We start from the raw sequence: 23309 nt of genomic DNA on the forward strand, positions 1-23309 counted from the left end.
GTTTCTCTCCTTGTGGCAAATTCTGGTTCTGAAATGACAGCATCCCTCTTCGCTCAGGGTTCGCTCTAGCTGCTGGTTCAGATGATGGCACTGGGTGACCAAGTTCCACCCGAGAGGAGACTCGTCTGCGGCGCTGAGTGAACGGGTCTCTACTCACCACTGTTAGCTTCCGACCTGTCGGTAACACCATGAGAAAGTGTGTGGCACTCACTCCTTCCCATTGAAACAGTGCTCCACACATACCTGATTGGTCGGTCAAGGTGTCCTAAACCCACATTCCCCCAGTGACACTGGGATCGATGTCTCACCTCATAAATATCAGCCCTGTGGCTTGATCCATACCTACTTGCCCAAGGTTTCCTGGGATTCCCAGCCAGCAGAATAACATTCTGAGCTTGTCCAAGGCGAACAGTGCCATGTTCATGTTCAGGATAGACTCGCTATGGCAATAGAGAATTGGAGCTAGGCAGAGGCTCCCATTCCTAAAGCTAAGTCATAACTGTCAGAGTTGCTTTGGTCTCCTGAAAGTACAGTGCCATTCAGACAGTTCGGGGATGCTTCTCATTCATTCAGTAAGAGTTTTATTTGACGTCAGCGTTGCAGTACAGTTTGCATACGACAAACCGCAGGGATTTTAAGCTTACACTTCAATGAATCTGGCAAACTTATACACGTGTCTGCAGCACACAACCCAGCTGCATCCCGATGCAGTTCCCGATGAGTTCCCTTGTGTCCTTTTTGTCATCCCGATGAGTTCCCTTGTGCCTCGCGCAGATGGACCGTAACGCCGCCCCCTGCCTCAGCAACTACGGATCTGTGTGTAGATTCCCATTTTCTGGAATTCCATATAAATGGAAGCCAAACAGTATGTACTCTTTTGGGTCTAGTTTGCTTCACTCAGCATAGTGTATTTGAGACACATCCATCTTTTTTTTTGTATCAGTAAGTCATTCATCTTTATTAGTGAGTAGAATTCTATTCAGTGTATAGACCACAGTGTGTTTAGTCACCGTTTGATGGGCACTTGGATCAACAAATAGTTTCTGAGTACCATTTTAACCAGCACAAGTCTTGATCTCCACAGATCACGCTAACAAGGTATAAACATACATTGTTTGCCAAAATTTGCAAATTTCAGTGAAGCCTATTTCTTTGCCAAGTCCAATAGTCCCAAGTACAAATCCATTATTTGAACAGTGGAGAGGAAACTTGTATATATGTACTTTATATAAAGTATATTATTTATCCTTTATATATACTTCTATAATATAAAGTATTTATGTAAAGTATATATATGCTTTATAGCGGTGTATAAAACATGTATGTTTTATAAGGCATTTTTGATAATAGCTTACAGATAGATACATAGATAGTATTTTCCAACTTCCAAGAACAAATGATTGATGCTATGTATTGTACAAAGAGAAATAAGACAGACCATCATTTTTTGTTTATCATGTTTCAGGCATATACTAATCTTCACATTAACCCTAGAAGGTGAGTAAAAATAATAACAGTTTGTGTTTACATAGAGTCTATGTAAACAGTGCCAGACACTGCTCTTAATACTTGAATAATATTAACCTTCATGTCAACATCAGGAGGTAGTTACCATTACTACCCTACTTCACATAGATACAGAGGTTAAACAACTTGTCCAAAGTCAAACAGTTAGCATAGTGGTGGAACTGACATTCGACACAGACTGTCTATCCCTGGGATTCGTGTTCTTAACACCACACTCGTGGTCTCCTTCGTTGTTCTTCAGCGAAGCTGAAACTCAAAGATTTAATAAAACTTACCAAAGGTGGTGTAGTCAGGGCTGATGCTCTGATTCATATCCTGGTTTGATTGACTCTAAAGTCCAAGGTCTGATCTACTTAGGAAATGATATATACTTATCCATGGACATTGGTTGCAAGGAAAGAACTAGAGAATACCAGAAGAACTATTGAAGAGTGAAACTGTGCTGTCCCTTCTTATAGGAGTGAACAGGGAAAGAGTAGTGGGACAAATAAACTTTTGAAGGACAAACGGAATTTTTTGATGAGAGGTGATCTGATTGGGTCTGAGAAGGGTCTGAGATGTGAGTTTTATGTTCAGTGGTGACAGAAGAAAATCAGAACGTGACTGATTTTAAGTCTCCTAGGATAGCCCTGGGGAATAGAAACATTTTAAGAGAAAGACTAGCCTATGAAGGACACACAGAAGGGGTGCCTAAAGAGTTGGGAGGAGAAAAGGCTGAAGAATGGGGTGGTTCAAGTGGAAAAAAGAGAAGCTCATTGCAGCTGAAAGATCTGAAAAGCACTGAAAAATGGTCACCAGGTTTGTCATTTGGAAAGTCACTGGGACCGCTAGAGAGAGTATTTTTAGTGTGACAGAAAAGTTAGATTGCAGGTGGTTGAAGAAAAAGAAGAGGGGAGGAAGGGAATACAGGATGTATAGACCACTCCTTAAAGAGCTAAAGATGAGAAGGGCATAGAAAGAAGACAGTGGATATGTGGTCAAGGCAGGCACTACGATGAAAAGATCTAAGCATGTTGATAACTGAGAGAGCCCACAGAGAGGGGGAGGGTGACGTTGGGGGATGGGGAGCTGTCTGATGGAGCAAGGTCCCAGAGGAGGTTGGGAAAGAGCCATCCACATACACTGAATGTCCACTTAATGGATGTAGCATGCACCATTAGTGAGTGTACTGGGACAAAAAAAGTCAAAAATAGCAACAAAATAGAGTGTAACCCAGAAACAGATGACAGAAGGTGGTATCTTATATTTCTTGCTATCTGCCATAGTTTCACAAAGAAAAAAAATGCCTGTGGGAACTGCTCTTTTGTTCAATTAAAATGAAAATTAACTCTGTAGCTAAGTTTAATTGAAGTTTCCTCTCTACTGTTCAAATAATGGATTTGTTCTTGGGACTATTGGACTTGGCAAAGAAGTAGGCCTCACTGAAATTTGCAAAGCCAGCTGCAAATAGGACAGATTCTCTTGAGAGTTTTTAGAGATTTAGGGGTTTTTTTTTTGGTTTTTGTTTTTTGTGGTTTTAATTTTTTTTTATTTTAGAGAGAGCATGCATGCACGTGAGTTGGTAAGAGGGGCATAGACAGAGAGAGAGAGAGAGAGAGAGAGAGAGAGAGAGAGAGAGAGAGAATCCCAGGTAGACTCCACACTTAGCACAGGGCTCAGTCCCACAACACTGGGATCATGACCTGAACCAAAATCAAGAGTCAGAAGCCCAACTGACTGAGCTACCCAGCTAACCCACTTTTTTTTGAGTACTGAAATAGTCTTCCAGATTTGAATCTGTGTCCATATTTCATATTATGGGGTACTACACATCACATTACTTGCTAGTACCTTCAACTGATTTGAGATACTCCCTATATCATTCACTTGATCTGGGAATTTTTCCCCATTATTTTGGGTGAACATCAGCATATATTGTTTTATTTAAGGAGATTTATTTTAATAACTGAACAGAATAAAGGGAAACACAGTTGTGTCCGTTTCTATGAGTACCCTCCTTCTACAAATCTCCGATTGTCCCAAGTCCTGCTCGTCAGTCTTATCAGAATGTCATGCGGTGATGTCCCTTTTTACCTGTGGAAAAACCGAGGCAGATCTCAAGAGGGCTCGGTTCAACGATCCCCACAGGAAGCCAAAATGACCAGAGTATATCTTCAGGGTGATTCAGACCCTGGGTCCCTGATTGCCCCTCGTGTAAGGGAGAGTCTTTTGAGGACAAACGGTCAGAACTCAGAACTGTGAGTTCTCTGCCTCACCCCTTAGATCTGTTTCCAAAGTTGACTCAAACCTGGAACGAATAATATCTGAAGAGAAAAATGTGTGTCAGACATAAAGATATTTTGGACCTCATTTTTCTGTAGTTCAGACTGCCTGTCGCTGTGAGCTGGAAGTTCTGGATGAAGTGCTGTGGGTGGCATTTCACCAGTGGAGCCCAGAGCTCCCTGCTCTGAGGGCCCGGCACCGCGCGATGGGGCAGCTCACTGCTCACCCTCCTCGTGTTCTGAAGACAGATCCAAAGTGCAGTGATTCAGTTCTGAAAATTTTTGACGACTCAGACCAGATGCATGAATTGTAAAATTTCACTGCCGAGAGCCATCAAAACCCTGAGTCAATGATGCCAAAACACGTTCTTATAATCAAAAACACTGTAGCATCAAGACTTGAGAAGTTTGGTAGTTGTTTTGTTTTGTTTTGTTTTGTCTTTTTAAACATCTCACCATTAAATTAAATGGTTTCCTCTAAATTATATATTAAGAATTTAAATCCCTGTAATAATGTTAGACTTTTATTTTTTAAGAGAGAAGAGCAATTACTCCTTATAATGTTTTTTTTTTTCCTACTTTCTGTAACACAGCTTTCTAGTTACACTGGGAAACTTCCAGGAAGCTAAAATTAAAGCTTAAATTGTGTTAGTGGGAGTGCCCAATGCCCTGGGAAAATGGGTGGAACTTAGTTTCAGCTCCTAAACTTTATGAAAGGGGTTATGTATTTTAATCTTCTCTAATTTCAATAATAATGGTGTTAAAGGAATTTTAATACAGTAATGATTATCAGTTCTCCAGTACTCTCTGCCATTCATCTTTCAGTTCTGTGTGGTTAGGTTGGTATAATTTATCTTTATTTTACCTAAAAGTTAACTGAAGTTTACAGAGGTTAAGTAAAATTTGTATGTTTGTAAATAAAGGAGACCTAGGGTTCAAATTCGAGTCTCTGACTCCAAAGCCCATGCTCTGAACTATTACATCAAGCTACTATAATCACTAAAAGAGATTAAAAGAGCATCTTAAGCAAAGTTGGTGACGTATTTAACAAATTGAATAATCTCGTATTAACTCTGGAAACATTGCTGGTTTACACAGTTATCAAAATATCTGAGGGCAATAGTTTGTATCATTTTAGGTTAGTGAAATGCTACTGTATGGGACACATTTGGGACTTTTTTTAGGCCAGTAAACATTCAGATGTAGAAAATGATTTATTAAATAAGCCCCTTGTATTCCACAAATAGAACACCTTTTGATACATGAGACTTTCCTAGACTTGCCCGTGACCTGTCGTGTATGGACCGTCTTTTCTCTTAGAGCGTGGCCTAGTGAGAAAAGACCAGAAAGTAAAAATGTAGCTAGCATACGCTGAAATTGTTTGGAAATTGAGGGAGAAGTCAATAGCCTTTCTCTGCCCTTTGCAGGTAGATACACACACAAAGAGCTTTCAGAGTTTATATTTTCTTAAGGGAGGGGAGGTTGGAACTTCTCAAGATGTGAGAAACAAACAGGGACCTGTCTTTTTTTTATAGAAATACTTAAAACTCTTACAGGATTCTTCATGACAGGAGAAACATCCCTCTGGGATGGGTCAGGACAGCAGTGTGCTTTGATTTCTGGGGGAGCACATTCAAAGAAAAGCCCATGGTGCAGACAGACCTGTGTCTGGCTTCTCACACAGTAGGCAAGACTATCTGTGAATGGAAAGAAATGGGGAAAGGGTCCCTTCTGCAACTCTGTCAGGAAAAGATAAAATGTTGGGTAAGTGCTACTAAAATAAGTTTTAAGAAGTAGCTTATACTATCTTGAAAAAGTGAGATATTGTTAAAAAAATTTTTAAGCGATGACAGAAGTGATGCCTCAAGTTTCTCCTGGGTTTCTTTTCTTACGGAGAATTTCAACATCACTAAAGTAGAAAGACAGTAAAAAGAAACCAACTTCAGCAATTATCAACTCATAGCCAGTTTATTACACACTCCTTGCATCTCCCCCGAATAATATGTGAAGCAAATACCAGAAACCATATTATATCATCTCTGAACATTTCAGCATGTACCTTTGAAAGATACTCTTTTAAACAAAACCGCAATATCATTACCACACCTAAAAACAGTAATCCCTTAACATCTTCAAAGAGCCAAAAAGCGTTAAAGTTGCCAATGGCCTCATGAATGTCATATTTTTTTAACGATTTTTAAAATTGGGATCCAGATAAGATCCACATATTGCAATGGTCTTGTTAAAAAATCAGTAGGAACCTCCGCTCCCCCCCCACCTGGCACCCTTTCACTTCCCCACCCCCTTGCAACTTATTTCCTGAAAAAACACTTTTCTTGCCTTCAGCCTGGATTCTGCTGCTTGTGTCGCTTTGGCATAGTGTAGCATATTCCTCTAACTGCTGTATTTCCTAAAACCTGGACATTGCCTCTGACTTGGTCACACTCAGGTTTGGGGCGGGGGGGGGGGGGGGGGGGTTGTTTGTTTGTTTTGGTTAAGACTATTTCATAGTGTTTGCTCTCATCAGAAGGGACTTAATGTCTAGTTTGCTCTGTCCTGTGCTGCTCACAAGCCAAGGACTCCCAGCTTTGGACCACTAAGAATTTTCAGGGATCCATCACCCCAAAGTCAAGTTTTTTCACAATGATTTATTTTCAAAACAAATATACCATTCAATTCGACTAATGAGTTTTCAGTAAATAAGCAAAATTGTTATTAAAAAACAGAATGAAGATAAGTTTTTTAAAAATTTAAAAGCATCCTGCTCTTACTGGGTGAAGGAGACCATCATTTTGAGACTCCTCTGTCCTAGCTGATTTCGCTTGCTCTTTACCCATTGTTCATTCTGTGTTAATTTCACTTCGCTACTTATTTAATGCTCTTTGAGAACCAAGATGTCTTGGATATACAAACCTTGGATTCTTAGACTTGGGATTCCATGCCGCTGGTTGGGATTTCATGCTGCCGGTCTCCTCCTGCAGGAGAACCTCAAACAGAAAGGTGCCTCTGCAGCTTTTCTTACGCCCGAGAGCCTTCCTGGTGTTCACTCTGTATTCCAATGACTCTCTTCTGAGCAAGTCTCCTCTCTTCTCTCCTCCCTCCCTCCCTTCTTTCCTAACTTTCTTTGCTCTTTTTCTCTCCACTTTTTATTTAGCCTGCATGATACTGTCTTCCCCAGGTCTACTTTTAAGCCTCCTGGCACTGATAAAATCTATGTTGATGAAAAGAAATTCCTTGGGATTGGTGAAACGTGAACTTGATTTTCTGTGCCCAAAGCTGTCTTTCCAAATGCCTAGACGTATCGTCAGACATTGAACAAACCCTGTCAGTGCTTCCCAACTATGTCCTGGGTATGAAGGGAGAGGGGGAAATTGCAACAAGGTGGAACTGCTTACAAGAATAGATGCAAACAAAGTCTCCTGTGACAACTAACAGGTGGCTCCACGAAGGAGAACTGAGAATGGGCTTAATCTTGGAAGGAACATTTAAACTTAGTCTTCAAAGAATATGACTTCCCCCACTGCACCAGGATGCTGTCTTTCAGAGAAGGTTCCCAAGATAGGGGCTCCTGAGTTATTGCAAAAGTCTACAGATCCACATGTATGCTAAGCATTATCTTTTAGTCTCCCGTATAGATGTATTCCTTTTTCTCTAATGTATGTAAAAAAAATAAATACTGTTGCTATTACAGTACAGGGCCATCTAAAAGTATCATTGAAGTCACAGTATTAGAACTCTATCGTTATGTATTTAAACAGATACTAAAATAGAAGGACTATCTGGTGTGTTTGGAGGTGTGAGTGTGTTTTACAGTTGGGAGTTCCTTGAAAAATTTTGACTTTAAAATGGGTCTTATAAAATACATAGTGGTAATGATTGAGCAACATTGTGAATGTGTTAATTAGCACTGAACTGTACACTTAAAAATAGTTACAGTGGCATATTTCGTATCATGGATATTTTGCCACAATAAAAAAGTATATTAAAATTTTGGGGGGGCCTGGGTGGTTCAGTTGGTTAAGTGACCGACTCTTTGATTTTTGGCTCAGGTTGTGATCTCAAGGTTCGTGAGTTCAAGCCCCGTGCTGGGCTCTGTGCTGGGCGTGGGGTGGGGATTTTCTCTCTCCTTCTCTCTCTGCCCCTCCCCCACCCCTCTTTCTCTCTCAGAATAAATAAATGTAAAAAAAAAATTTTTTTTTCAACGTTTATTTATTTTTGGGACAGAGAGAGACAGAGCGTGAACGGGGGAGGGGCAGAGAGAGAGGGAGACACAGAATCGGAAACAGGCTCCAGGCTCTGAGCCATCAGCCCAGAGCCTGACACGGGGCTCGAACTCCCGGACCGCGAGATCGTGACCTGGCTGAAGTCGGACGCTCAACCGACTGCGCCACCCAAGCGCCCCCCAACAAAAAATTTTTTTAACTTACAACAAAACACACGCACATGCAAGTAAGGGGAATCTCATAGTTGTAGAAGCTGGATGTCATCAGCTTAGAGTCTTTATTTATTTGGCAGATGTTTAGCCATTACCAAGGAAGGCTCTGCTCTGTAACTTGAAGTGCAGAGTGTCCTGCACTTCTGGAGCTTGTGGTCCAGAGGGGATGGCACTTAGCTCATCCCTCAGGCACGTGTAGTTGTATAGCATGATTCCACACTGTGATGTGACTTTACACTATGGGGAGTGCTATGAAGAAGTGTACAGAGTTCCGCAGGCATGTAAGGTGTGGGGAGGACAGACCTGGTGTTCAGACTCAGAGAAGACTTCACCGTCTAAGTGACAGGTGTGCTGAGACTTGAATAATGGGCGAATATAGACAGCAGTCCTAAGAGGTCATTGGCTGCTCTCCCATTTCGGTCTTTTCTCCTTAATGGCAGAAACCATGTGTTCTTCCGCATTCCACCCACAGGTAGCATTTGGGACGCCGTGAGCCCTCGGCTTCTGTTGAGTGGTGAATAAATAAAACACTGACTAGAAATGCTTATCCTGGGTTTGTTCCAAGGATGTGTGTGGGACCTGGCACCACCAGTTTCCATTTCTTGAATTTTCATAGTTTTAATTTAATTGGTTTTACAGAGAACTTCAGATGACGTTATCACCTTCACGCGTACAGGAAACGTCTCACGATTTCGTTGCGAGATTTGTCTTTTTGTACCAACAGCTGCATCTGTTGCTTCTCTCATGGTTCTTCTGTGTTCTCACCTACATTTTTGTATCCACTCTCCCACCACTGTGTTCTAGATAGCATACTTTGAAGAGGAAAGGTCTGTTAGCCCGTAAGAACACAGTTTTCTCTTTACTTGAGATAAATACATATTTTGAAGCTGCGTATTTTGCAAATGAGAACAATTGATTCATATGGCTCATGGTAAAGCATCAGATCTCCAGGCTGAGCCCATTACGTGCGTGCATTTCTTCAAGAACAAAGATTCTGTGGCGTAGGGGTGAGGTTTGCCATCTGCCTTAGGTGCATATTATCTTTTCAGGTAGAGGAGAAGATTAGAGAAGTGAGGCAGGGAGATTATATAGATGTGGTTGACAACATGTAAATTGAGTCTTTCTAGGACATCGACATTGGCTAAAGTGAAACTTACTATTTTTTTCATATATAACTTTTACATGGTTTCTCATCCTAAACCAAATTTTGGATCAGTATTAATTTCCACACCTAAAAAGAAAGAGAGAAAGAGAGAAAGAAAGGGGGGGGGGAGGGAGGGAGGGAGGGAAGGAAGGAAGGAAGGAAGGAAGGCAGGCAGACAAAAGAAAAGAAAGAAAAAAGGACAGGTAAGGATAAACAGTTATCCTTAAGATGCCCTGCTGGAAAGTCAGTTAAGGCTTCCTAATGTAAACAAAGGTGTAATGATTTTGAAAAATTATTTCTGTAGACCTTTGTCACTACCCAGATTATTTCTGCAGAGATTTGGGTGTGACATAAATCAAATAACATGCCCCAAATTCACCAGTTACACACAGTAAATGTATTATTGGTAGGTGTCCCTCAACACCAATCTAATGATTAGATTGTTTCTAAATCTTATTTTGTTTCTAAATCTAAGGACTTGGAATAGTGTATTACTTTCAAGTTTTTATTATATGCTAAGTCCCAGGATAGATAGTAAAATGTTTCATACGAATGCCATAGTGTTTTTTTTTCTTCAACTTGTATGTCAAGTCCAGGGTAGATAGTAAAATTTTTCACGTGGATTCCGTAGTTCTTAATTATGCAGTTTCCATTGCGAACTCCAGGCCACTTAGAGCATCAGCTTTTTAATGTTTTCCTCAAAGAGGTATATGTTAAGATGAATAGCAAGAATTGTGGTGGTAACAATCAAACACTGTATATTAAGGTGGGCAGAGCTAAGGGAGAGCTTCTCGCTCATTTGAAAACTGGCACCTCTCGTGGTGCCTGGGTGGCTCAGTCAGTTAAGCGTCCGACTTTGGCTCAGGTCATGATTTCATAGTTTGTGGGTTTGAGCCCCACGTAAGACTCATGCTGACAGCTCAGAGCCTGGAGTCTGTTTTGGATTCTGTCTCCCTCTCTCTCTCTCTCTCTGCCCCTCCCCTGCTCACACTCTGTCTTTCTCTGTCTCTCAAAAATAAATAAACATTAAAAAGAAAACTGGCACCTCTATCCCATCATGGGAGAAATAAATTTTTAAAATTGTAACAATAATGGCACTTTTTGAATACTATTTAAGAGCATCTGATAATTACTCTTTTTCTTTCTAGGAAAAGCCATTGACAAAATCTCTACAGCGTGGAGAAGATACCCAGTTTGACCAAGTATGTAATAAGTTATATGTATATATGTTATATTCTGGCTTTTATTAATTTCCAAATGCACAAACGGCAAGGGCTGGATGCTCATTGTTGATGTATTGATTAATTCCCTCAAAGAGGATACAGGGATATGATCTTAGGAGCTGTGTCCTTCAGCTTTTACAAGTAGACATTCAATAGATGTCTATTGATTGGAATTGGAAAAAATGGGAATATGTTGGAATAATATGAATAGGCCCCAACTGCCTATGGTTTTCTAAAGCTTTATGTACCAGAATTGAAGAAACTAAGAAAAGATAAAAAAACTTCTATTCCAAAACTTAGTAAGATGCCTCTGAATAAATGATCATCACTCTGTAGGGATCAGATCTCTGCATTAGGGCTTATCATGTTTTCATCCAGCATTTTCCTTTGAATACCTACTATTTGCTTGATACCGCCCTGCAAAATACAGAGTCTAGGACAAGTTTTAGCTCTTTTGGAATTCACAATGACGTGAAAGAGAAATCACCTTAACAATAATTATAAGACAAGTATAGTGACTTAGATTCCAATGGAAAAGGTGATACAGGAACAAAAACAATTTAAGACAGAATAAATACAAAGAAAGTCTTTTGAAAATAGATTGGATAGAGATTAAGGAGGGTACTTGTTGGGATGAGCACTGGGTGTGATATGTAAATGATGAATCACTAAATTCTACCCCTGAAACCAATAATACACTATATGTTAACTAACTGGAATTTAAATAAAAACGAAAAAAAAAAAAAAAAAACGTAGGAGTAGTAAAAGGGCATCCAACTCTAAAGAGCAGGTAATAAACATAGGAAATCAGGATCTGATGATCCTGATTCAGTAACTTTAGGAAGGCTTCAGGTATGTTTAAGAATGATGGATAACTGGGCATCAGAGGAAGTGAGAGATGTGTCTGTGGCGTTTCCTAAACTTGTGCAGTTGATGACAGAGAGGACAGCACATTCTCCTTCAGAAACCTCACTTGAAGCCAGTGGCAGAGACCAAATACTGCTGGATGCATCACAGCCTCATCTAATATGGTGGGGGTTTTATTGTCTTAAGGAGAACTCAGAGAGAGTGCCCTTCCGACAAAACTGTAAGGATGCATTATAAAGTTTGAATTCTGCATTTTCTATTGTATAAGGCATTTGCGAAGGGAGACTTGAAAACCTCGTGCTTATAGTCAGTGTCTGAGGGCTGGTGTGGTTCTGGGTTTGCACTCTGTTGCTGGTAGAGCTGGCCATTTTCTGGAATGCTGGTGAAATGGAATATGGGCTTCATCTCTCTGTGTCTCGGAACTGTCTTCTCTTGTCGTATTGTCTTTAGTCATCACCTGGCAGGTGACAGGCTGGTCAGAGACCCTGGACGAGCATTTGGGTCATTATTTTGGAAATGGGATAAGTTGTAGCTCTTTGCTTTTCCTTAAGAATGTAAATATGTGTCATCTGTCTTCCATAACTTTCCACTCTATTTTCTCTGTCTCTATTCTATCATATTCCCATCCTAGATATTCATATCCTAGAATATCACTGTCCTTTCCTAAAAAAAAAAATTTCTGCAACTTAATGTATATTTTTCTTTGTTCTCTGGGAAAATAGTGCTTCTAGATTTTAACATTGCAGATAATACTTATCCGAAATGATTTGGCTTAAACACAATTTCCCATTTATTATCCAGCCCTCTGTTTCTGAATTTCAGCATTGTAGAAGAGATAGCCTTTGGAATTAGATAGACCTGGGTTTAAATCCTGACTTTGCCACTTAATTAGCGGTAACACTTTTAATCTTGTTGCTCAGAATGTTGAAATGCACGATCTCTGCTCTGCCCCAGATCTTACTGAATCAGATTCTGCAGCTTAACAGGATCCCCAGGTGACCCATGCACACGTTAAAGCTTGAGCAGCACTGCTCTGTATCACATCTCTATGCAGGAAAGACCCTTCACAAGTGAATCAATAGTGAGATGGCCACTGAGAATTTTCAAATAAGACACGTAAGATTATCCTCTCGTCATTAAATCATAAATTTACAAGTGAACCAAGAGAGAAGACAACCTACAAAGTCTATTTCAATTTGAAGAGAGAGGGGCACCTGGGTGGCTCAGTTGGTTAAGCCTCTGAGTCTTGGTTTCGACTCAGGTCACTATCTTGCGGTTTCATGAGTTTGAGCCCCTTGTCGGGGTTGGGATTCTCTGTCTCCCTCTCTCTGCCCCTCCTCCACTCACGCTGTCTCTGTATCTCTCAAAATAAATAAACTTGAAAAAAAAATAGAAAGACCCCCCCAGGCCATAAGGAATCTTGGCTGAAATCGGTCCACCTGTGCCCATTTACTGTTTTGCTAACCAGATTGTAAGAATTGAGGTTCCATTGGCAATGCTGTGGATGTATCAGGCTCTCTTGGTCTTTTGATATTAAACATTCAAATTAGTAATCCCCTTGTTCTAATACCAAGTGGTAGGATTTTACTCTGGATTCACACAGTGTATGAAAAGAACATACTGGTGATACCACCTTGCATGCTATTGACTCCATTGCTGTGATGGTGGGAGCAGTAGTAAGAGTGGAAGTGACGTTCGTGTAGTACTTGCCACAGGATGGGCACTATGCTAAGTATATCCATTGAATGGTATGCAGCTGGTCCCTGTTTAGAGAATACTCGATCAGTTTCTTCCTTTTGACCATCACTGGCATGAATGACAGATTGCGGAGGGCTGGGCTTGTGCACGTTCAGTGCCTGATCCTGGACGGCCCTGTTGACTCCTCCACTTAACAAGCCCATGATCCATTTTTCTCTTGCTAGAAATAGAAGCAAAAAAATCACGTGATACTGTATAATTTATGAAGCCCCTTCTCTCTCATTATCTCCACCGACATCAATCACTGCTTCCAACAACTCCGAGAAGAAGCCATCATCACCACCATCTCTATGTTACATTTCATGGAAATGAGTGTCAGAGACCTTGCCCAACACTATATGACTGAAGCCTGAAGGAGCCAAGCCTGGCATCCACATGTTTGGACTCTCAAGCCTGTGCTTTTACTCTGTAACATGTTTATATGTCTAACAACTCAGTGTGTGTTGGGGGGGGGGGAGGGGTGCCTGGGTGGCTCAGTCAGTTGAGCCTCCGACTTCGGGTCGAGCCTCATGTCCGGCTCTGTGCTGACAGCTCAGAGCCTGGAGCCTACTTCGGATTCTGTGTCTCCCTCTCTCTCTGCCCCTCCCCCACTCACTCTCTGTCTCTCTCCCAAAAATAAACAAACATTAAAATAAATTTTTAACTAAGTTGGCGAGAATTCAGAGGGGAGTTTTCAACAGGTAAGGGCTCTCAGATCCTGTATCAGTTAAGATTAGGTTTTACTGCAAATGACACATAAAATAACAGTGGCTTGAACAAGATAGTTTCTTTCTCTCTCATGTTCAAGAAGTACAAAGAAAATCAGTCTAGTATCTTTATATTATTTTTGTTTTCCGGTGCATGGCTTACATTCCCAAGGTCATCTCATGGTCTAGTTTGGCTTCTGGAGCTCAGCCATTACATCTGCATTCAGGCAGTAAGAAGGAGAAATAGGAAAAGAATTATAGGAAAATAAACAAATAAACCCCAAAACACCCCAACATTGCACACACCACTTCTGTTCATATTCAGTTGATAAGATCTTTTTTTTAATTTTTTTTAACATTTATTTATTTTTGAGAGACAGAGACAGTGCATGAGCAGAGGAGGGGGGAGAGAGAGAGAGAGAGAGAGAGAGAGAGAGAGAGACAGACACAGAATCTGAAGCAGGCTCCAGGCTCTGAGCTGTTTATTAGCACAGAGCCTGGCGCGGGGCTTGAAGTCACGAACCACGAGACCATGACCTGAGCTGAAGTCGGACGCTCAACCGACTGAGCCACCCAGGTGCCCCTTCAGTTGATAAGATCTTAGTCACATAGCCACACGTAGCTGGAGGAGAGATTGGGAAATTTTATTTTGGGCAATTATTCGTCCATCTAAAAATCAGTTATTTTATAAAAGCCTATTTTTTTCCAAAATGTCCAATAAAGAATACTATTTACAGTTCTGTATACCTCTTTTTTTTTCCTACTGTGGAATATCCCTAGAATTTGTCAATTTTACAGTTTAAATTTTAAAATGTGTATATTTAGAGTTAAAGCTTTGTTTCCTTAAGTTTTCTTCTGTATCTTTTATATATAATTAACTCTTGGCTTCATATGTCTTAATCTAATCTAATGGTAATCTAACCCTGTTTAGGATACACCTGGAAAGATGTCTAAACAGGATTTTTTAAAGCTCTGTAGGAGCGGGAGAAGACTCATACTAGTCACTGCTTTACACATTGAACAGCTTGGAATTTGTATTATTCCCAGAATTTGACTTTGGATCAAGTTCATATCCATGAAATTTGTACATTCTTACACAGCACCTAGCAGGCAGCAACCCTGCACCAAGCAGTATGCCAGCTGGTGGAAATAAACATGAAATGAACATGAAGAAAGCATGGTACTGCCCTGGAGAGGCCCCTAATCTAATGGGCAAGACAGAGAGATGTGATCAGACGAATTATAACCTCAGGCTAGAAAGTAAGCTCACCGTGGAAGGACCACGCATGGTGCACCCCAGGTAGCAAGCTTTGCCCTGCTCTAGGGAGCCAGCCAGGGACGGCTTCAGCCCCTGCTAGTGAGAAAGTCATACCAATAGTGAGAATTAATAAAGGGGGAAGAGATTTCCAATAGCATTTTGAAAACATATGCTGCCAGTAATTTAAGTGCCTAAATTAATTGTCACAGATTAGAAAGTAAAATGAGTAAAATATTGTCCTGGTGGCAATGTTCTTTATTATAGTAGACATTTATTAAAAGTGTGTGTGTGTGTGTGTGTGTGTGTGTGTGTGTGTGTGTGTAGGGGCTCCTGGGTGGCTCAGTCGGTTAAGCGACCGACTTCGGCTCAGGTCATAAATCTCACGGTCTGTGAGTTCGAGCCCCGTGTCGGGCTCTGTGCTGACAGCTCAGAGCCCGGATCCTGCTTCAAGATTCTGTGTCTCCCTCTCTCTCTGCCCCTCCCCTGTTCATGCTCTGTCTCTCTCTGTCTCAAAAATAAATAAACGTTAAATAAAAAGTGTGTGTGTGTGTGTGTGTGTGTGTGTGTGTGTACATGCACACAAAGCTCTGTGTGGGACAAAGAGATGTAAGGATGTGGTCCCTACATTCCAGGAGCTTCAGATCCAGAAGAGGTTAAGGCAGTGCACAGACCACTCTGACAGGGGTCCATGTGAGTAAGAAGTACCACATGGATGTTACAGACAGTAAACATTGTGAGATTTCAGTGAACAGAAGACATCACTTTAGGGCCGAGTGGCTGAAAAATCTTTCTAGAAGCGGATATAATTTGTCAGGTGCCTAAAACAATAGAAGCAACAGGATTTTGCCGGGTGTTGATGGTGAGGAGGATTGGAAATGTGCAAAGGTCCTGAACAGAAAAAGGACATTATGAGTTATCTTTGAGGACTGATGAATGGCTCTATCAGTTGAGGTGGAAGATGTGTATTGTTAAAAGATGATATTCAAAAAGAGACAAAGTCATAACTCTCATAGAGATATAAAAGGAACGTATGTGAAAGATTTTACTTAACTCATTTTTAATGAGGAAGTTACAACCAGTTTAAAAGAGAACCCCCAAATGGACACATTTATAAGTCAGGAACATTGAAATGAATGTGCAGTCAGAGGCAAAAGTGGCTTCTTTCACAGTGGGAGAGTGAAGTCAATTAACTGAACCGTCACTGGGCAGAGTGTTTTTTTCTTTCTGTAGAAAAGAATCTCTGCATTGCTATCAGTTGTCTATCATATGCACAATTTTATTTTTTTAATTTTTTTTAATGTTTTATTTATTTTTGAGACAGAGAGAAGCAGAGCATGAACGGGGGAGGGGCAGAGAGAGAGGGAGACACAGAATCTGAAGCAGGCTCCAGGCTCTGAGCTGTCAGCACAGAGCCCGACGCGGGGCTCGAACTCACGGACTGTGAGATCATGACCTGAGCTGAAGTTGGACGCTTAACCGACTGAGCCACCCAGGCGCCCCTCATATGCACAATTTTAAAATAGCTCAAAGGCGTTAAAAGGTGCAGAGTGCCTGCAGACTTAAATTAGACAACCCCCAGAGAGGTGAGCTCTGAACAATGCATCATTTTCTCCTGAGACACAAAATTTTCTGGCTGGCCTCCAGTGTTAGGGATCAGACTGTGGAGGACTTTTAATGGCAGTGGGTGGGACTTTCTCTCATACATACTGGATGTCAAATGGATCAAAGTGGCAACTTGATGTTAACCCCCAGGTAGCAGGTTCATGAATGGAGAGATCCTTGAAGTTGGGAGGCGTTTGGGGAGTTTGAGTATTATGATAAAGGTTTGACACCAAATAGGCCCAAACTGAGATGGAGACAATGGAACTGGAAAGAATATATGTAAAATTATATAAGAAGAATCAATATTGGTTGAGAGGGGAAATAAAAAGTAACTGTAGTTTTCAACTATGATTTGGAACCACTTCTGTTCAATTCAACAAATACTGAGTGCCCAAGCGTACTAGGATCTGTGCAAGGTTCTGGGGTTACAAAATCAGTAAGATAGGGTTCCTGCCCTCGAGGAATTCTCAATCCCAGGAAGAAGACCGATATCCAAACAAATGATAGTGCAAAGTGAATGCTATAGCAGAGGTATATTTCAAGTGCTATGGGAATTCAGGTTAGGGGGGCAGTTAACGATGCTTGGAAGGTGGACAGGTGTGTCACAGGAAGCTACCAAGGCACAGGGGCATTTTAAAGCTCTCTGTCATCCAGATGAAATGGGTTGCATCATGCCAGGCAGGAACTGCATGGACCAAGAAGTTGAGATTTGAAGAGTGGCCTGAGAGAAAAGGTGGCCGGGAAAGTGCAAAAGCCTCAGAAGATTCAGCTTTCTAGGGCAGGGCTGGCCCATGATGGCAGCAGAACAGAGACCCTCACGGAACGGTGAGACGTTAGCAGCCACGAGCTCCCTGGACACCAGTGATGAGAAAGCCTTTTGCTGCAGTGTTATTCGCTGACATACAGAACGCATTTTCAGAGCTGATAGATTAATATTCAATAGTTTGAAAAACTTACGTTCGAGCTAAGTCACGCTAGCTGATTATGACTGGCAACACTGAAATTAAAAGGCGGCGTACCAGGGCATCATCATGGCGCTGGTGATGAGTTCCCTGTCTGTGGTCTGTTGGAGAGGGTCCTATGAATGAAAGGTGAGCTCCCCATTTGAACCTCAAGTGAAATCTTTCTTCTGCTATCCGAGTTTATAGATATCCTTTTTAAATATAAAGTCCAAGGCATTTTATTTTGGGTTCTCAGATGACACAGTAGCTTGCCTATGATGAGTGTGGACCTGGGTTAAAGGTCACCAGGTGCAGCTGAGATATCAAGTTAACTCATTTTAAAAGTGTAAAACAGTACTCCAAAGTAACCCTCACCCGAAGAAGTATGGGACCCTCACCTGGTGGAGGATGTACCAGTGACAGTCAGTAGCTACATTACACACAGAGATGAAAATTGTGGCTCTTGAAAAAAGTAATAACGGAATCTTCATCATCTCCTATACCTTCCAGCTACATGTGCTTTCTTGTCAATTTTCTCTGCCCTTGGTTTTTAGACTTTTGCTTCTATCTCATTATGACCAAAACATGCAGTAAGTTAAATGATACAAGCAATTGTATACTGTATGATGTTTTCTATTTGAAGAATTACTCCAATTTTGTTTCTTAAAACAGTCATAATCAGTAAGTGAAAGTTATTTGCTCTCGATGTGGTAAAGGATGATTACTCCCCAAAGCAGCTTGTGCCAGAACAACTAGAATTAGAATCCAAGTCCTTATTTTCGCAGGTGAACGGTCTTAATGTGCTTCAGCACTGCATAGGTAATCATATGGGAGATAAGAGAGTATATAAGGTACATAAGACTGGCCGCATCACCGAATCCTGAGAAAGAAAGTGGTTCAAGGAGAACCCGAGAAAGAGTGTCATTTGCTCACGAGACTTGGAGGGGATGACTACAAAAGGCCATTGGTTGGCCAGTAGGCTCGCCCTTTCTGATCTTTGCTGTAAATTGTCGGGAGTGTGGCAAGCACAGAAACCAGATGTCTGAGATGAAGAAGTGAGGCAGGAAGAGGAAGCATCATCAATACTTGGCTGATTTGGAATTTGGCCAGAAGAACAGGTTATCTGGTGAGAGAGGGGAGAACAGAATCAAATGAGACCTGTGTGTGCTTTACAGAACCATCTTGTGCTGAATGACCTACAAGAGCTTAACACCATATCTTTTGCCAACGCTTGTGTCCATTTTTCATTCGCATTTGGGCTCAATGTTTTCTGATGAGTGAGGTTCCTGAAAGTCTGATGTGTACATAAACTGGGCTCCCAATAATTGGTTTTATTCAACTTATTCATTCTGGCTCCATAATAGTTGCCATGTCAGTGTCCTTTCCCAGAGTGAGCTGTTGCCTGCAGCAAACTCGGGGAGCCTGGTGTTCCCTACCTTTCTTTTATGGAGCTAATGTAGGACCAGCCTTGCTTGGAGACCTCTACAAGTGAACATTTGGAATGTACTGCGTTGGCAGCTCCTGGAGCCAGAAAAGTGTGGGAACACACACCAAGCTGCAAGTGTTCTTATTTTTTTTTAAGTTTTTTTTTTTTTTTGGTTTTTTGGGGTTTTTTTTTTTTTTTTTGAGAGAAACAGAGACAGGGGCAGTAGGGTAGAGATGGAGAGGGGGAGAAAGTGAGAATTCCAAGCAGGCTCCACACCATCAGCACAGAGCCCAATGCCAAGCTGGACACGAACCTTGAGATCATGACCTGAGCTGAGACCAAGAGTCAGACGTTTAACCAACTGAGCCACCCAGGTGTCCCTAAAAGCTACAAGGGTTCTAAATGGAGGCCTTAGTAGTTTGTGCTTGGATCAGAGACACGTGGGTCCTTTTTTTTTTTTTTTTTTTACAATATGCCTGAAAGAACCATTTATCAGCTGTCATAAATAAAATTCTGTCAATAATTTCTATCATTCATTCTGTTATTAACTTAGTCTAAGATCCTTTCAAAGTCAAAAATTTTTATGTCTGTGCTTCAGTTTCAATATTTAGAAATGGAGGAGGAAAATGGACGTTTTCAAAGGTCTGTTATGTGCCCCACACTTTATAGTATCTCATCTTTTACTCTTCGTAAAACCCCAGTGAGGTTAAGTATTCTTCAGTCCCATTTCACAGCGGGAAACATGGAGCCTCGGAGAAATGGACACGTCCAAGCTCGTACAGCCAATGAAGGATAGAGCTGTAACTTGAACTTAGGACCATCTGATCTTCTCAATACACTGATGAAATTATGAAAATGTAGCTTGTGAAGGATCAGTCATCTGTGCTGAGAACATTATTTAATGCAGCTATTTGCAATTCAGTGTGACCAGTGCTGTCTCTATAAATTTCATATAATTTGCTCAGACATTCCAAGTAACTTCTATGGGGTTTTCTTCTAGACATTATATGTTTACATACTTTTGTAGTGCCTTAGTTTCTTAACACATTAAAAATACCATCTACAAACAAGAAACATGGTAAACCAAGCCCATACATCTATAGTAGAGTGAAAATAACTTTTTACTATCTTGGGCAGTAATAATTTTTCTGGAAAGGAAGCAGGTGAAATTCTAGTGCTTCAACACTGATTCTAATGCTACAATTCCATCAAAATCTATTTAAAATGTAGAAGTGAAAAACGTAAGCAATTAAGAGTAAAAACAAATTAACTGACGTTGGGTTCACATTAGTGTTATTCAGTGGTTCTTAAATTATTCTCCCATGGAACGTGGTGTTCCACAAAATAGACCAGGATATCAAAGTCATATAATAAAGATCTTTTCCTAATTTGCATGAAAAATATAATACACAGATTTGTATAATTTTAAGTTTTTGTAATATTCTTAAGCGTCTGGTATATGTCATCACTGATTGCTATAATCTAGCACTAGTATGATATATGATCCAGTAAAAAAATTGCATTTGGATTACTTCCACAGATAACATTTTGTGGTAGTTCATAGACAGTAACCTGACCCCCCGGGGCTTGGCCACCTGAACTACTTTGAAAAATTAAACTATCAATGAAGTTACTTTAAAATTATTCACTAAACACACCACTCGGGGCAAGTCAACCTTGTTACTGGAAGATACGGAATGACTCCACCGAGTAATCATTCAAATATTTATGTAAAGTTTCCTTCTTTGCATTCAGCAACTATAATAAAATGCTTATGAAAAATTAATGCCTTCCCTACAGCATAATAGACAGTCTCTTTTAGCCTATTTATACATAAAATGCCAAAATAAACATTAAGAAAACATTTGCAAAGTACATTTAGTATTCCCCTCTATCCCCTCCCCCCCAAAAGCAAAACACCAGTATGAAATAGTTCTGTGATTCTGTGCAATTCATCTCCTCAAGCTCCACAGTACCTAGCTCATCTATGATGGAAGAATATGATCATTTAAATGCAACAAGAACATCTTTGTAAATGGGCCTGCCCCCTTTCAACAGCAACACAGAGCTAGAATTCATCTCGCCATTGGCTCTGCTTCCCGTAAATGAAGGAGTTGAGTAACCAAGAAGCCAGCTAGACCTTCCTCCCTTCCTGAGCTTTGAGGGCCAGGTCTTTGCAAATTCCACCCTTCCTTCCTGACAAGCCTGGACTTTAACAGTAACAGGGCAGTAACAGAGAGATGGAAAAAACACACACATCCACCCAGTGCTGACCTTTCTTCTCTTCTACGATGGTCTTGATGTATTTGCCGTGGAAAGTATGTCCAGTAGATATAATACCAAGAATGGCTTCACGATGACTTTTTAATGGGTAAAAAAAAATTATGGCTGAGGTTTAAAGAATACTGTTGACATTCTCTATGGAGAATGTGGGTTACATCTAAGTGAGTGAAGCTGCTAAACATTGTGAGCTCTACCCAGAGACAATTAGGGGACAAATGTAGGTTTATATCTCCTTTCTGGGTCTGTAGTAAATGACAGAAGCATGTAAATCTCCCACATAGGTGTTTTCTAAATAAACTTTTTTTTTATTTTTGAATAGTTTTTAATCTACAGAAAGCTTGCAAAGATAGTACAGACAGTTGTCCTATTCCCACACCCAGTTTCTTTTATTAACATCTTACGTTGCCATGTACATTTGTCACAATAAGAAACCAACATCAGTGCAGCATTATTAACTAAATTCTGGATTTGTATTTTAGTTTTTTTTTTTTCGCAAATATCTCTTTTCTGTTCCAGGATACCATCTAGGATACCACATTATATTTAGTCATCGTGTCTCCTTAAGTCCTGTCCAGACTTACACAAGTATTTTTAAATTACTGAAATATGATAGTAGATGGTTGGGGATTTTATTACACATGTGATAATTAAGCAGAATTAACCTATGTGAAGGACTCCAAATTCTGGGTTTCTTCCCCTTCTGGGAGGAACCCCCTTCAGTTCCCAATTCAAAATATCTTAGATGGTAGTGATTGGAGAAGTATCCTTTTTTGTGCTTGGGTAGCTTAGAGAGAACTAGTAAATTACCCCTTGACATGCCATAATTTGCTTTGTTCCCCAAATTTACCACTGTTACATCCACAGGAGCAACGGGAAGATACATCGTGGCTGTGGATATTACAGTGTGGGGGGGAGTGAGGATAGGGTCTCTTTTTAAAAAAATAATTCGATATTTTTCAATTAAAAACTGATGGTGACTCGGTTCACAGGGCGGGCAGAATGCAATAGCCTATTGATACTTAACTTCTATTAAACCATAGCTAGCGACAGTGTACAATTTTGTGTATGTACATATAACCATAATTACAAGACAGCAAGAAATAAGGCTCTCAAGAAACAGAATCTGAGGAAGGACACATAATTGTTCTGTTCAATCTTGGAGCTTCTTTTAAAGGTGACAGTGGAAAGTCCCATTGACAGGAAGCTCTTCCACTCCCATTGCTCTAGTTCCCTTTATAAAAAGAAGTTAAGCCTCGCCTGCTTAACTACAGAAACATTTTAAGTTAACTAAGGTTTTCCATTTCTCCTGCCACTTCCCGGCTCAAGCTGTGATGATCACTGTGTGCCTGGAACTGTTGCAGTAACCTCATTCAATTCGAGAGTGCGTGTGTGCCTGCGTGTGTGTGTGTCTGTTCTGACCACCTCTGTTGGCACTGACCACCTCTATTGGCAAACACCCTTGGTCTAACCTACACATCACTGCTGGATTAAACTTCCCCAACGTTTCTATGGGCACATTTTCCTATTCAGAAATCTTCAGGGGCTTCCCATTTTCTAGAGAAGAAAACTGTAATTTTTCAGACTAGCATTAAGTAACTTCTCTGATTTAGTTCCAGCTTAAAATTTCCAACATTATTTTTCTTCTCTCCGATATACCCAAGCCCCTGCACCAACCAAATATGTCTTCTTTCGGCTCACTCAAAACCTTCATTAAATTAATCACTGTATTTATTATGAACAAACAATTATTTTGTGCCTTCATTACCATAGGCTTCCTGCCTTGAGTCTTTGCTTAGCTTTCTTCTTGACTCTTGTCTCAAATTTATCCCCTTTCTAAAAAAGGCCCAGGTAAAATCCTACCTTCATTTCTCTTCAACTCTCACCTACCCCCTTCCTCT

The 23309-nt window shown here is 40.6% G+C and overlaps 1 protein-coding gene across 8 annotated transcripts in view; it reads left to right on the top strand.

Moving 5' to 3' along the window:
- Positions 1–23309, top strand: part of FRY (FRY microtubule binding protein) — a 447912-nt gene that overhangs the window by 243413 nt on the left and 181190 nt on the right. For all 8 annotated transcript variants that reach the window (XM_040448149.1, XM_040448142.1, XM_040448144.1 and 5 more), the window contains one exon: positions 10516–10569. In XM_040448149.1, the coding sequence (XP_040304083.1) occupies positions 10516–10569 (54 nt within the window). The remainder of the gene's footprint in view (positions 1–10515; positions 10570–23309) is intronic.

This window comes from Herpailurus yagouaroundi, unplaced genomic scaffold (assembly GCF_014898765.1).
Source record: "Herpailurus yagouaroundi ecotype Mexico unplaced genomic scaffold, PumYag 197, whole genome shotgun sequence".
NCBI lineage: Eukaryota > Metazoa > Chordata > Mammalia > Carnivora > Felidae > Herpailurus > Herpailurus yagouaroundi.